Source organism: Podarcis gaigeae (genome assembly GCF_964106915.1).
Source record: "Podarcis gaigeae genome assembly, chromosome: 4".
Classification (NCBI taxonomy): domain Eukaryota; kingdom Metazoa; phylum Chordata; class Lepidosauria; order Squamata; family Lacertidae; genus Podarcis; species Podarcis gaigeae.
The window spans coordinates 49,579,031-49,595,710 of record NC_139677.1 but is presented as its reverse complement, the minus strand read 5'-3'; the positions used below and the strand labels follow the sequence as shown (position 1 = coordinate 49,595,710).

At 41.7% G+C, this 16,680-nt stretch overlaps 1 protein-coding gene across 1 annotated transcript; it reads right to left on the bottom strand.

The window, feature by feature from the left end:
* Positions 1 to 275: 275 nt before the first annotated feature.
* Positions 276 to 15,875, bottom strand: ATP6AP2 (ATPase H+ transporting accessory protein 2). The gene is made up of 9 exons (XM_083734519.1): positions 15,720 to 15,875; positions 10,234 to 10,364; positions 9,703 to 9,831; positions 9,397 to 9,492; positions 9,080 to 9,217; positions 8,146 to 8,199; positions 6,826 to 6,975; positions 5,742 to 5,858; positions 276 to 4,635 (listed from the first exon to the last, which is right to left on the bottom strand). The coding sequence occupies exons 1-9, from the start codon at positions 15,763 to 15,765 to the stop codon at positions 4,441 to 4,443; spliced, it is 1,056 nt and encodes a 351-aa protein (XP_083590645.1). The 5' UTR covers positions 15,766 to 15,875; the 3' UTR covers positions 276 to 4,440.
* Between the last annotated feature and the right edge of the window lie 805 nt (positions 15,876 to 16,680).

Here is a 16,680-nt window from a genome sequence, read left to right as displayed (position 1 = left end):
GGGTTATTTCAGAAAAGCATTCAGATAAGCTGAATACCTCTGGTGTAACTGCTGGCTTTTCTCAAGTTTAAAGGAGCTAGCGTAGGGTCTTTCTCTGTTCAGAAATTTAGGATTACATTTGAATGGCCGATATAGGACTTGCATGAGTTAGTATGTTAAACAGGAGAGCAGGAGTGAGCACCCTCGCTGAAACTGCCTGCATATAAAGGCAGAGGAACGGTAATATGAAGAAAATTCAGGTGCTTAAGTAATAAGCCATTAGAATAACACAAATCTTGACAAGCACAAACATTTATTCCATATAAATTAGGGGGGGGGAAACATTGTCCTCTAATGCACACATGATCCATTTAGGGGAGAGAATGTGCTTCAATACCTGTTTCATTATCTGTTAGAGGGATGTGGTTTAGAAGGCTGATGATAGACTCTCAAAAATTCATCCAAATCCAAGGTTTGGTCGCTTCAACATACATAACAATGAACTGCCACACTGATACAACTGTATAACATGGCATTATTTGTTAGGATCATGTCCTATTTGATATCTCAGGTAGGACTAGGTACAAAGATGGCCTTCTCTCAGCTGTCTCGGTAAAATCACCTGCATTTTCAAAAGGCTTTTGCATATATCACAGCTATAAACCACAAAATCCAGTAAAATTACTCAATGCCAGTAAAAATAGAATGGAATAGTTTGATAGTGATGAACTTGTCCAATTTGTTCCAGTGGATAACTTACTCCGATTGTGAGTCAAAAGCCTTATGTTGTCCCACACTATGAATTACTGGAGCCCAGTTAATAAATACAGGCTCCAGAATCGAACAAAACTTGAATCAGTTAACAGTTGATAAAGGGCACAAGCATGCTAATGGATTTAGATATGTCTAACTCTGTGCAGTTTTCATTTTACATTACAGTACTAGGTAGTTTTAATTTTAGATTTTATTTTAGGACTGATTTGTTAGTTTTAGGATTGAAAAACATGCTTGATCTAGTAATAGATCTGCTGATCTGCAACAGGACTGATCAATCTTTTAACTTATATCAAGTGGCTTATGCACCTGGTAACCATTATAGCAGGTTTTTTAGACTGGAGGACACTTAAGTTAGAAAGTAAAAGTTTCATACAGAATCTTTGTATATAAAGAATAAGTACTCTAAAGCAGAAAACATTTATGTCTACTGCTAGAGATGGAAAGATTGCACTAAAACTGGAAGTAAAGTATTCTTCATATATCGTTTTTGCAATTATACATCTAATTTCAATTCTAAAAATGGAATTCAAGCAGCTAGTTAATGTAATCTGGGAACACACACCTATTATGTTTAACCTCAATTGGGCTGGAAGACACAGGCCACTTAACACATTACAGTGTACATGTTGAAGACTCTGCCCTGACAGAGACTGGAAGAAGCTGCCGTGAAGAAACCTGTTGCAAGATGTGACCAACACAGACTTTGTGTGGCTGAAATTCTTGAAGAAGCCATCAATATTTTCAACAGCAGCTCTGATAGTGAACCTAGTTGGTGCCAAAAATACAACTGCAGAAGAATCACTGGGGGAAAGGATAAAGCCGGGCAATGAAAAAGCATTTATAAGCAAGATCGACAGCACTCAGAAGATGACTTCTCATTGCAAAAGGAAAAGGGCTGTATCTTCTCAGTGCCCCGCTGGCAAGGTGCTTGAGAAAAAACTGGTAGAGGACAAAGTTAAGAAGTTGGAAGAACTTGAAGCCAGTCACCAAAAAAAGAAGGTCATTTGCAGAGCTCTGCAGCTGGAAAAGGTGAAGCGAAGGAAGGAAGGAAGAAGAGGCTGAACAACAAAGGAAACAAAACTGGAGGAGGGGGGAAAACCGCAGTTGGGGGAAAAAGAGTCAGAAGTGTAAAGGTCACCTTTGAAAGGGGCTGCAGGCTTGGGAGCAGATGGAAGAAGAGAACACAGCTTGAGCAAAAGCTTGCTCAGCAAGTTGGAGAAGCATGGAGAAGCAATCTACTAATACAAACAGCTATACACCCATAATATACACTACTTGACACTAGTGTAGTATTTGAGGTTGTGAGAAGTCTTCAGTTGGAAGAAATCTTCAACAGCAAGCCATGCTACTTCAAACACAACTGTCCTATAATGTAGAACTCTCCACCACACCCAGGTGGCAAAACATGCTCTCGAGAGACCACCTAGATCTCGTGTATCTGGTGTTTTTATGCATGACAGTTTTTTGTCGCTTTAAAAAAATATGTTACATTCTTCTCATTTATATTAATTATATGTTTTTCTTATTTGTGCTAATGAATGGTGTACTCTGTTGGCACCCTTAAAAAAAAAAAGCGCTGCCACCACCACCACCACCAGCATAAGAGCAGCGCAGCAGCTACAACAACTTTGACCACCTTTCTGCTCGGCTTTTGCTTTGCTCTCCCCCTTCCTGCTGCCACCCAGGTATTTGTTTCACAACTGATATATGGTTCCCAGGTGTGCAATTATAAAAACACTGCTCCTTTTGAAATTTTACAAACTAAATTTTATTGCTCTTTGCTGGGGATTTCATCCTGTGTGCCCAACGTAGCAGTTCACCTGGAGGTCGGGCAAATTCCAGTTAGGTCCCAGATATTCATTTTGAAGATCCATTATTGGTTAAAACTGATTTTCTTCCTGGTAGGTCTGGCACTCTTAACTTTAATAGTTACATGCCAAACAAAAGTGAAATCCTCACTGCAAGAGAAACTGAGAAGCCAAGGGTTTGCAAAGACGAAATCCACAATTAAGCAATGAATCTTGGATGCTGTTTTGCAATGCCATGTGCATGAGATGATCAGGTATCCAGAAATTAAAGGTAATGGGAGGGGGTTTACTCCAGCGAGGTATTTATCCAAGCTAGAAAAACCCAACTTTAGATGAGCGTTTACCCTTGCCAGGTTCAATGTCCTACCATCTGCATTACTGCAGGCTGATTTGAAGGTAAAACATATTCAGAGAGAATATGCCCATGTGGTTTGAAGGAAGTTGAAGCTGTTACTCTTGTCCTACAATACTGTCATTATTATAGGGATATATGTTCTATATCACTCCAATCATGCAGCGAATCCCAAGCAGATCTGATGACCACTACTTCAAATATCTAATAGAGGAAAGTGGCTAAATTCTGTGCTGCTGCTATAAAATTAAGGAGACAAGCTCTGAATGAATTTAATGGCCAATGTCTTAACACACATATTTTAAATTGGCGGTTAAGGTTTTAACCTACATATTTCAATTGTTTTATATCTATTATTTATTGTGTTCTAGCTTATAGAGTTTAAATTTATTTATATTTACATGTTCTCTATTGCTGTATATGTCTGCATTTCTGGTCTGTGACTGTAATAAATCAATTTAAAGCTGCTCTCCTTGATCGGAGGACCAACCCAGAAGATCCTGGACCCCCTCCCCACTGATTTACAGCCAGTAGGTTGGCCCGCACCAAGGGCGGCCACAAAAATCACACCTCTCCACTCTGTCTCGCACTGGTGGTTAATTCAGGAGGTTAAGAGGGATAAAAAGCACCAGGCCAATGTGAATGCTTTTTGGGGGGGGGGGGCGGGGGATTAGGAAGAAGGGTGGCAGTGTGGAGTTTTTATATTAATCTAGTAGTTAGTGAATGGCAGCATTGCTTTATTGTTTGCATATTGCTTATGTTTCTACTGTTATGTGATGAGCTGCTGTATTGTTTTTGTTCCCAATATAAGAATAGGCTGTATTTACATATTTGCAGTCATTGCAGTTGCACTAAACCAACCCTTGCTTTCAACCTCTGACACAATCCATGACATTTAATTACAAGATTCTGCAAATTCTAATGTTTTCTGTTATAGTCACATGTATTTTCTTCCTTGTTCAAACTCCTGTACATTTTTAAACAAATGTTCAATCTGAACAAAATTTGTAGGGTGGCTTACAAGTTGTACACACAAAGCAGGAGCGGCAGAATAGAAGTTCCACTGTAAACAGGACTAGATCTCTAAAGACGGCAATTTAAAGTATTTACATTCACAACAAATTTAATTCATAATCTACAACAGAGTCTCAAGGTAACATCCTAAATCACCAGTGCAAAGAATTTAAACAAAGCAACTTACTAGCATATGTTCAGTGCAGTCATTTCACACATTTAGTCACAACAGTACAGAGGAGCATATTTAGAACTCAATGCATATTGCACAGCCACAAAATGGAATCATTTTCACATAGTGTCAATAGGCAATTGCTCATGATTTAACAGCAGTGTACAGCTTCAGCTCTGCAAGCTGACTATGCCCACTGCTAACCTTTTAAATATATCTTAAAGGAAAACACAAGGGGATACTCCACATTGCACTGCTGAAGAAAACCAAGAAAGTCCATACTGAACCGGGCCAAAGCCCTGGAAAAGCCTTACTCCTTTAAAACCTGACTCTAAACCTTAATCCATCCTAATCTTCTGGTTCGTCATCCTATAAATGATGCTGTCGTAGCCTGGATCCATATTCCAGAGGTTGTAGGAGATGACTATCACAGCTATGGTAAGGGCTATCATCATCCAGAAGACTATGTTGAAGACCACAGCATAGTTAAAGTTGTATTCATATCCTAAATTATATGGATTTTCATCTTTGGGCTATGAAAAGAGAAACAAAGTATTGTTAAAAAATGAGAGAGGAGTGGTAATCTAGCACCATCCTGATTACACCTGCCTGAAAGAAACACGGGGAATATTTTGGATAAATCGTTGAAAGACAAAGCAGTTTCTACTGTATGGAGTTACTTGCAAATAACCGATCGAGCACCTGTGTTTTCACCACCAGCTGCCCATAAATATTACCAGCTTCCATTTTTCTCACTACTAGGAGACAGAGACTTCACATTTGTACTATGGTATCACTAAAGGAAGAAACAAACCAGATAAACTGCTTTTTAACTGCGGTTTGAAGAAGTCTGTAGGAGGCTTCTGAGAGTCCTTGCCAGTGGACCAGGGACACTTGCATCTTCCACTTAACAATGGACAACATAACAGCTCTGGAAGTTTATACAGTACATGGTTCACTAGTATTCTCAGGCTTGTGGCTGTCTTTAAAATAGAAGGCATGTGAGTAATTTGGAAATACAATGGCAACATTTCAGAGTCAAAACTGGACCCAAAGTATTTCTCCAAATTTCTCTCTCTCAAAGTTTAGATCACTGTTTCTCAGACTTGGGTCTCCAGCTGTTGTTGGACAACAACTCCCATCATCCCTGACTACTGGTCCTGCTAACTAGGGATGATGGGAGTTGTAGTCCAACAACAGCTGGAGACCCAAGTTTGACAAACACAGGTATAGGTGTAGACAGCCGGCTCATGTTTTTCACATTCTGAAGGCCACTTCAGAAAAGCAAGCAAGTCATGTCCATTTACAATAGTATAAAACCTACCATGTCCACAGTTGTGCAGCATTATGCTATAAAAGTGATACGGTAGTCTCTTGGGAAAGTTGCTTACTCTTTATATTAGCTTAAGGCCGAGACATTCGCAAAGGTTTTTAAAATGACTACAGTTTTGTTCTTAGAATTATGTACTGTACAGTCGAGATAACAGAGAACAAGGCATAGTGCAGGCAGCTTATAACTGATAGGCTGCATTCTAAGTGAGTTGCTTAGGAGCTCCAGTGAAATTTATGAGATTCCCAAGAAACTATTCAGGATCGAGCTAGTGCATTCTCTTAGGAATCTATTAAGCGTTTGTACAACCTGTGTAGACTGCAGAATGGATCGGGACTTCCTCACAAAGGGCGTGTCAAATGTCTTCACGGTCACTACCTCAACCACTGCATTCCCACCATAGAGGTTGTACATCTCGTCTGCAAACTGAAAACATGTTTTAAGACACAAGTCACCATCAGAGTTAGATGAACAGTTCATGAGACAGGAGGAGTACCATTTTAATAGTCACCGAATAGGAAGAAGCGTAGACACCTCTTAGGTTGCTTCTAGATTTAACTTAGTGACTTAAAGTAGAATGGTCTACTACCAGAAATTTATCATTAATTATATTAAACTACAAGGCCAAAGCTGCTATCCTGAAACTATTTACTGGCAAGTATCCAATAATTATTACTGGGAATATTCAGGCACTGCCTATCAAGACTTAAAAAGATGCTATACCCAGGCCAATGGATTTCTTTTCAATTCACCAACTGGAGGACTGGATATAACTTTTGCATGTGGGTACACAAAAGCTTCTGGCATCACTTGAATATATGATTTTGGAACATTTCAGTGGTATTTTTCTGGTAGGCTGAATATGCTTCCAATAGTAGCATTCCTAAAGGGTTTATTTGGATAACAGTCCTAGTTTCATTTTCAAAATTGCTCGTTTCAAGGTACTCTAGTGCAATGTTTTAGCATTATTTCTTGCTGGATTTCTGGAACGGCTCTTGGTATTTCAATGTTATGGTGTGGACCAGCTACTCAGAAGAGGAATGAAAAGCTAACACCTGATGTCTACCTTTGCTAATTTGCAAGGAATCCCTTGAACAGATTGCTCTGTCAACAGTTAACCTAATTTTCCAGTACCACTTATTTCTCTTATAGTCACTTCCAAATGCTTAAGACCGACCAGGGCTACAGATTTTGATCTGGCCATCAACTGTCCATTCATCTAAGACACTTTCATTTTAAAAGAATCAAATAAGGGTCAGCAGTGATGTACTGCATAACGTTTTATTCAAAGCAGCAGCACTGTGCTAGTTTGCAGATAAAAGCAGGTGTTCTTTGGGCTTATGCTAACATATTTGGCATTAAATATATAAAAGAGGGTCTCTGCTCATGTTACCTTTTGTAAGGAGTCTGCAAGAATCTGAGAGGCATCCTTGAATTGTTGTGAATCTTCCCCATAACGTTTGCCAATTTCTTCCAACCCAGAGAGCTCTAGAGAATATAGATCTGGTGAATGATCTTTGGCCAGATGTTTGTGCCTGGATAGCTTTTGAAGAAGTGGAGGGTGGGGACATAAAAAAAGAATGCCAGTGAAAAGTGGGTATTTTCCATTTTAAATGGTTGCATGTTTATGCCACCCTACTTTATTTATCTTCACAATTTATATATCACTTAATACCATACTTTCCAAGCATATACTGTAAAGTTAAAAAGATGCAATACATAAAAAGTTAGTTAACGCTAGCCATAAAATCAGAAAACACGCTTAAAATGCCTGCTGAAATATAAAGATCTTCACGAGGCACTGCATTCTCTGACTGGCATGTCGTTTTTGCATACACATAAATGATGCTCAAAGCAGCTTACAACAGAAAACAGGAATGCATTTCAAAAATCAAACAGTGCTTAAACAATTTCATAATAAGAAAATAAAAAACACAGCATCATATATAATATACAGAAAACAACATTTCAGGACTATAAATATAACTAATTACAGTAGCAAAAGTACACTTCATGGCAGCAGCAAAAATAACAAGGGAGCTTAACAGTTGCAATTTGGTCCTCGAAACACTCTTCCCGTGATGTTGCTCACAGCCCGTCTCCTGCATCAACTCGCAAGGCTTCTAAAGGCAAGGGGTGCAGCAGCTGGCAACACCCTTCCCAGCTGAACAGGGAAGGGGCCTGCCTCAGCTAAGGAAGGAGTTCCACAGCATTGGGCCAACATTACTAATGCATTGCTCCGAGTGGATGCAAGACCTGTGTTCAAACCATGCGAGGAATACTAACAGTGACTCCCCTAAAGACCTCTCCGAATGGGCAAAAACAGAAAGTACCCTGGCCCCAAGTTGTCATATGCCTTGTAAGTTAATACAAGAACCCTTGAACTTTACCACTAGGAAATGGGCAGCTAGTGCAATCTTTTAAGGACCAGATCTATGTGCTAGCAATAGTGTATCCCCACAGACAAGGAAGCCTGACCAAGATCTCTCTCCTATTCTGCTAATTTGTGGGGAAGGACTGCTTCCTCTGCAACTGCATACATTTCTTCTCAGTTTAAGAATTCCTCAGCCAGCTGAAGAGTCCATGACTGGAAAAGTTATATGGTGGCAGCTCCCACTGTGGCTGGGGCAAAACGGAAGATTATTTGCCTAACTTCTGATAACAGATCAACTGCTGCCAACCCCATAGCAGAATTCAGTATTTGTTTACTTACCAAGCTTGTGATATCATGCAAAACCTGCAATTCTGACAGGAAGAGCAGGTCAACCTAAGGAAACAATAATCTTAAGTTTCTTTGAACAGAATCTGAATATGTTGCATCTATGCTGAAGAGTTCTAATTCAGAAGTTACACTATTAGCAGGGATGGCAGAAGTCAGGATCACTTGCATATTTCTGCTTACTGATTATTACTGTTTATTATTTTTATTTAGGCACTAAATGTACAAGCGTGACAAATTAACCTCAGCCATGCTCAGACAAGGCTCAAAAATCAGTGCGGAGCACACAGACAGGACTGCAGACTTGTGCTTTAGTACTTTGTACCCCACCCCAAATCTAATCTAAAGGGCTTGGGGGCTTCAGAACTGTGGGAGGAGATGCAGACTGATGTCAATGGCAAGGGAAGGGGATCATCTTCATCCACCTTCTGTCTTGGAAGCCTCTGCTGGATCAATGAGCCTTCTGTCACTGAAAGGATGTAATTAGATACATCCCTATGCATTAGTGGGTAAGCAGAGGAATTAGCTATCCATTGGTCATCATGCAGCTAGACAGAGTACAGTCATACCTTGGATCTCAAACACTTTTGCTCCCAGAGAAATCGACTCCTGAACAATTGAAACCCGGAAGTGAGTGTTCCAGTTTTCGAACGGTTTTTGGAAGCCAAACGCCCCATGCTGCTTCCAATTGGCTGAAGGAGCTTTGGTTTCTGAACGTTTTGGAAGTCAAACGGACTTCCAGAATGGATTCCATTCAACTTCAAAGGTATGACTGTACATATATGTGCTTAAAGTTGTATTAAGCAAATAACTGAAACATATGCACCACCACCATCCCCCTGGAAAACTAGGTTGTGTTCCTTAAATGTGAAAGAGTGGCATAATATAAAATGGAAAAAGTTGTGTCTAATTTCTAGCTATGCCTTACCTCATTGTTTCTGCTCAGTGAGTTGAGCGGAAGGGAAGCTAGGATGGAATTTTCCTGGAACAATCTGTTCCGAAGCTGCCGCAGTGTGACAGAAAGATCCTCAAATACAGAGTTGGCCTTTCCCACCATATACACTCTCTGAAAGAACAACCATCGTGCATTATGAGGGTAAAACAACATTCACCTGAGAAAAGGACATTTATTGAACACAACTGTTTTCCCAAAATGAAAAGTTTTTGCACAAGGTTATCCTTGGAAGCATGAGTATGGCATTATTAAATAATTTCATGGGCTTTCAGAAAGAGACAGGCACTTACCTCTTCACTAGGAGCTAGCTGTACCACGACAGGGGTTTCTTCAGAAAATAAGGTGTGAATTGCATTCGCAACACCATCCAAGCTAAAAGGAACCGCCTAGGGCAATACATAAAGGACTAGTAAGCAATGTCTGGCTGCGGCATATGGAAAATTGCAAGAAGGGTAACTAACCCCAGCGGAAATGTACACAGAACAAGACACTGGAAAAGCAGGGATTTGTTAACAAGGACCCTCTCCCCTCCAAATATAGTCAGGTCTCTAGGTCTACCAGAATAAGCATTTGAATCTACACATGACAGTACTTACATTCTCAACTGGGTAAGATATGCCGTTTTTAGGCAACGTTAGTTTGTCTATCCCTGTCACTGTGACTAGAACTGTAGCTCGAGGACGCCGGAACAGATCTCCAACTGCTAGCCCCGGCCAAGAGAGATCCTGTAATAATTTGGATATATTTTCTTAAAAAGGAATGTTTTAGCTTTTTAAAACTACAACAACAGCAACAACAAAACAAGAAACACTGAGTTAGGGTCACATGAAAAGTTATTCCCAATGAATATGGGGTGTAGGGAAGGAGGCAGTCATTAAGGCATGAAGGGTTTATGCCACTTGGGATATTTATATATGAAAAGCCACATGTGTATTCTTGAAATAATGGGTAACTAGCCACCATTGCCTGGTTTTGCTATATACGCCCAATATAAAGCAAAGCCTACAGAAAGCTAGATTATGCTCTTCCCCATGATTCCTAGAGGGACTACACAGGCTAGGCCTATTTCAACAATTTTCAAAAGCAATGAACAATGTGGCTGAACAGAGACATAGGGAGTTGCATACTTCCTCAATAGAGAAGCCCATGGAAAGCGCTGCCACATCTGGAATTCGCTCGCCGGGTATTGGCCAACTTCCTTCACGGAAAACAATGGATTCAGGATATCTTAATACACTGAACTCATTGGCAGAAATACCTGAAAAAGTAAGGTAGGGCTGGTAAAAAAACACATCCTTTAACAGCATCTCAGCTTTTTTGGAAAGCCTTTGCCTGAGCACACAAGCAGAATGAGGCGGTAGAATGGGCCACATCACTTTAGGCTACAGGTGTCAGCTACTACTGTTGAATGCTTCCCCCCATTTAAAATAAAACTGTTTGCAAATAGAAATAACATTCACAGGGAAAATATGCCAGCCCATGTCCTTGCCCAGCTGTGCATATTTTATAGAGCACAGGAAATGCTTTTTGTGTTTGAGAGGAGCACTGAAAGTGGGATCCTTCACATGAACCTCATTCTACCATGTCATTCCAATTCCCCCAACACAGAGTCTTTGATTACAGTAAATCCTTTTCAAACTGCAGCTAATGTTTTTCAGTTTATTTCTCTACTAAACTATTGGACACTCCTGAAGACAAGATTGTGATAGTAGGAAACAGCCAGTATGGTGCACTAAATATGGTAAAAGGTAAAGGACCACTGGACAGAGAAGTCCAGTCAAAGGCAACCATGGGGTTGCGGTGCTCATCTCACTTTTAGGTCGAAGGAGCCGGCGTTTGTCCACAGACAGCTTTCCGGGTCCTGTGACCAGCATGACTAAACCGCTTCTGGCACAATGGAACACATTGACAGAAACATACTAAATATGCAGGTGTGGCTATGTACCTAATTATCATAAACAGAAGTCTTGTTCCCCAGGCTATTTCTTACAAAGGTAAGGAATAAGGATACCCCTATATGCGGTACCCAACAGGGGCTGCAGGGAAGCCTTGGTACAATCACTGAATGCAACTGATACACATACTCAGTTTGAGTCAAAGGAAATGCTGTCCCCACTTTCCATCATAGGATCTCTACATCTCTACATCCCTACTCAGCCGTTTCTTTTTCTGGAGAGTTACCCTGAGAAGTGAGGGGGCAATGGGTTAGCAGCTCAATTCTTACTCAAAATATATTGCTGCAAATGCCACTTTAGGAGAGGGTGGATAGCTCAATGGTAGAGTTCATCTTTGAATGCAGATGTTTTCTTGTCCAATCCCCTGGCACCTCCAGTGAAAAAGATCTCAGGTACTGGGTCTGCGAAAGATCCAGAGTGCTTCTGCCACCTGGGGTAGACAATACTGGGCTGGATGGACCAAGTGTAAGACAGCTTTCTGTGTTTGTCTGCATTGTGTTAGCTTCTACGTTAGCCAACTACAGGGTTGCACCTCTCAGAAAGCAAGATTTGGCTGAAAGCTTCCAGTTGCTTATCCTAATCCTACATGTTCCAGAGGCATAATGAGGTTCCACAAAAGGAAGCAGAAAAACTGATGATGATGAAGAAGAGTTTGGATTTGATATCCCACTTTATTACTACCTGAAGGAGTCTCAAAGCAGCTAACATTCTCCTTTCCCTTCCTCCTCCACAATAAACACTCTGTGAAGTGAGTGGGGCTGAGAGACTTCAGAGAAGTGTGACTAGCCCAAGGTCACCCAGCAGCTGCATGTGGAGGAGCAGAGATGCGAACCCGGTTCTACCAGATTACAAGTCTACCACTCTTAACCACTACACCACACTGGCTCTCTGATACCACACAAAAGCCTCCAACAGGTATAACACGTCATCTACAATATTTTTCTCCCTTTATTCTGACCACATCAACCTTGGAGTTAGTCTAAACCACATTCAACTTTTAACGAAAATACAGGAGGTATTGACAGTAAACATGTGTCATTTTATAACACCAGCTTCCAACAACAGAACTGTATCTGTAAATATTATCTACCCATCAGGTCATTTAAATATAGGGCAAAGGAGGAGTTCAATACTAGATTCTTTAAAAAAACCGTGGCGTGTATAAATCAGAGAAAATATAATCATTCGCAGAGAACTTGTGAGATTCAGAAATACAGTATTTTCAGTATGGGCCTAGACATTCCATTGTTGTGCCCATAACCTCTGTTTAAGGTGCCATTTAGCTCCTAGCTTTCATATCTCAGTTTCTAACACTGCTCATGTGCTTTTACGTGAAAATCATTACAAGCACTTTTATTTAAGAAGAAGGTGCCACTGTACTTTTAACTCTCTTGTTCCAATCTTGCACACAGGATTAACACACACAACAGTTGATTTACAGTGAAAATTAGAACCTACACATTTGAGAGCTGCAACTATTTCATTCCAGCCATGGCCTGTCAAGAATGGGGGGATATAAATCCTGGAGTTCAGACATTTAGACACATATTATCACTTTGCCATGTATGTGCAATAGTTATACTCCAATATATATATTCCAAATAAATGTAGCTAATTAGCATAAATTTTGTGAGTTGTTTCTTTAAAGCAGTGGTTTTTAACCAGTGTGCTGTAGCACCCTGGGGTGCCTTGAATGATAGTCAGGGGTGCCACGGGCAACACTGGCCTCTATCTCACTTTTCTTCCCTCCCTTCCTCTGGTGCCCTCTTGCGTCTCTGCCTCCCAAAGGCCTGCACAGCTGTTTGTTGCAGCAGCCCTGGCTACAAGCTCCCCAGGCGAATGGTGCCTCTGGGACTGGCCAGGGGGTGCTTCCCAGGCCCCTGTGGGGCAGTGTGAGGAGGCACCTCTCTTTGGGGTGGGGCAGCTCAGAGACCAGGGGCAGCAGATGCGGCCGCCCAGAGCACTCCCAAAGAGACGGGAGAGGAGTCTGAGGGAACACTCCACAAGGGAGTGTTGGAGAAAGGGTGAGAAGCTGCCAGCTCTGCAGGCAAGGGGTGATATAACTGGACTCCTGAGTCCCACAGGGGTGTCGCAGAAAGAATGTAGTTTATCAAGGGATCCAAGGACTCAAAAAACCTCTGCTTTAAAGCATTACACTCAACCCTATATGTAAGGTTTTGCTCAAATTGTATTTTTTTGTGAAGAAGGATTGAGGATAGGAGAAGGTGGTAGCCCAGGGATGGGAAACCTGTGGTCCTTCAGATGTTGAACTCAGTTCCTATCAATTCCTTGTACCCAAAGCTGGACCCACTGCCATTATGTGACAGCACTGGGCCCAATCAAGGCCTGATAGCTGTGCCACCTCCAAAGTGGCATAGTAGTCTGCTTGTCCCCTACTTTATGCCCTGGCTGCTGTGCATGCAGGCCTGTGAATGCAGCAGTAGCCCCACTGCTCCGTAAAGCACCAGTGTGGGGTGGGGACTTAGGACTGCAGCCTAATATATTTTCTTATGACAACAAGTGTCAAAATTTTGGATGGCTTTGCCAAAAACTTATATGGGCAGAATCCAGAAACATGGACTTGCTACAATACACTCATATCAGCACCTCCCATTACAAGATAATTACACCCGAATAGTCAATGGAAAATAATTAATTCATTTTTTATTTTTTGTAATGTAAAATCTTTAATAAAAATTATTATATAAAAAAAGGAAAATAATTAATTCAGATTTCCCAGCCACTAAACGTGAGACAAACCATCTAAGGTATTTACTAGGGGAAAACAGGTAAATGGCCCTGCTTTCTACTACATCATTAGGATCAATTTTAGTTCAAGCAGCAAGTACTTAAAGCAGCTACTGGCTAGCAACATATTATCAGCTGACCATGGAGTAGGAAGACTTCCCTCACATGCTTTTTAGTCTTGACATTCCTTCCCCAGACAAGAAGGCTAGTCTAAAGTGACATTGAATTCCGACAAAACCAACAGCAGCTGGAAGTTGTGGAAGAAATAACCAGGCTGATGCTGAAAGTACAGGAATAAACTGACCAAAGATCCTTGGCTTGTCCCAACAAGACAAACTATTGAGTATCAGGTCACAAGATGTCAGCCATGTCTCAAACTAGGCAAAGAAACTGGACTTCTTCAAACTAGCCAAGACTGGAACTAACAGCACAAATGCCTCTAAATATACACATACTAAAATGCCCCACATTAAACACAAGCAGAACTACAAAGACTAACTGTAGTAAAAACGAGAGTGTTTCTCAGTTTGATCCTTTTACATGGTTTGGTATGTTTTGTGGTATTTTATGCATTTTGATTTGCTGTTATTTTTTCTTGGTTATAGATTGCTAATTATTGTGGTTGATAAGTGTAAACTGTTTAATTATTATTTGCTGATGTTTAATTTGACTGTTTACTAGATTCTGATGGATTGCTGAATGTTACTTGCTTTGTTTGAAATGAATTGTCTATTTTAAAGTTACCGCAACTTTTTATATTGGATCAGATTACTATTAATGTTTGATGTTTTTATATGTGTTGGAAGCTGCTCAGAGTGGCTGGGGCAACCCAGCCAAGATGAGCAGGGTATAAACAAAATATCTATTACTATTATGTATAAAGGGAGCTGCCAAGGATTTCATTCTGTCCCCTTTCCTTTTTTTATACAGAGACCAAACTATATACAAAACAAATGAGCATAATGACCTCCAGGCATTAAAAAATGAGAATCAGCAGACAAACTACCAATTTGGGTGGAGGAATTGAGTGGGGAAAGATATGAAGGATCAGAAACCGGGATGGCTTTTGGAAAATAGGGACATTTGGAGTGTCTGGTATACTGGATAAGCTATAGGGAGTAAGATTTTGACTGCACAGGTAATAGGCACAAAACATAAAAAGCAAAGGTCCATAAGAAAAATACCCCTTCTGACTGTTAAGAGCGCTGGACCTGGGAGACCAGGGTTCAAATCCCCACTCAGCCATGAAAGCTCACTAGGTGACCTTGGGGCAGTCATTGCCTCTCAGCCTAAACTACCTCACAGGGTTGTTCTGAGGACAAAAGTGTGGGGAGGGAAATCATGCACACCACCTTGAGCTCCTTGGAGGAATGGTGGGATACAAATGTAATCAATAAAAAATGGTGGAGGAATGGTGGAATATAAATGTAATCAATAAAAAAAATAAAGGGAGGCCTGGTGGGCCTCCCACTAGCCAGTAAGGATGCTGCTCCAAAAAATGCTTGCTTTCCTCTTTCCTCCTCATTTCACACCTCCACCTTTTGTACAATGTCTACGAGACTGTGAGCCAGTGAGCAGGGGCTGTCTTTATCTTTAACAGAACTACAGAAGGAAATGTCGAGCATTTTATAAGCGTTTGATGATGATGATGGTGATAATAATAATAATAATAATAATAATAATAAAAAACAACAACCCACGGCCACCACAGTTCCACGAACACGACCCAGCCCTCATTCTCCCTCTGACAGCCTATCTTGCCACGACGACCCCCAATACGCAGGTGCCCTTATCTCTGGCGCAGAGACCATCCTTCAGATCCGGGCTGTATGGGACCCCGCCCCGGGGACCCCCTTTCTTCCCCCCCCCCAGCCTCCCCCCCCCCCATGCAGAGCCGCCCGGAGCCTCACCTGCCACAAGGGCTGACACCAGCCAAAGAGCCAACGGGACCCCCATCACTGCTCCTCCCTCCGCCGCGTTCCAGAGAAAAGCAGAAGAGGAAGTATGAACCAGCCGGTCTCGCGACCCAACTATGCCCCGCCTCCAACTCTAATTGACAAGGTCTGCGACCGCTCAGAAAACGCACGCGGGAGGCTCATAAGGGAAGAAGGCGATGCCACATTCTGAGTGGCAAGGCGCATGGTCCAATAAGAACATGAGAAAAAACCCTCCCACCCACAGCCGTCAAATCTACTTCAGTAGATTCATTAGAAGCTTCAGCTTGAGCGACAGCCATATTAGCCATTCAGAGGATCTCCAGACGCTCCGTGAAGCTATAGAGGAGGTATAACTTAACGGGGGGAGGTAGGAGAAACCAACCAGTGTGTCCGCGAAACGATGGGCATGCGCACGAGGGTAAGAAGGCCAATGGCAGGAGGCGGGGCCAGCCCAGTGGTTAACAGGAAAGTTAACCACTTAGGATCCGAAGGATTCGTCTCATCCCGTGACACTGATGCCTCAGGCTTCTCTTACGGAACGGATGTCTTTCGGTCAGATTGACAAGCCCACTGACCTATATAGAAGGATCGACGGAGTTCTAATCCAATTATAGAGCTATAGAGCTGGAAAAGGGCGGGGTGTTTTGCTCAATTTGCCATAATTGCATAGTGGGTTGTTTGACTCCCCTGCGCTTCAGCAGGTGGTGCCTAGACCTCGCTGCGTTTCCAAATCCCCTCTTTTACAACACGCGCCCACGCTTTTGATCTGGTTGCACGACTCTTTGAATTCTGGCCACAGGGCAGGATTCAGAAGCTTTGTTTTGTTATCCACGCTGGTGGAGGAATTGAACGTTAATAGGAATCAATTAGTTTCTTTATAGATGAGCATGGAAAACAAAAATAAATGGTTTCGTAGTACTTCTGTGGCACATGA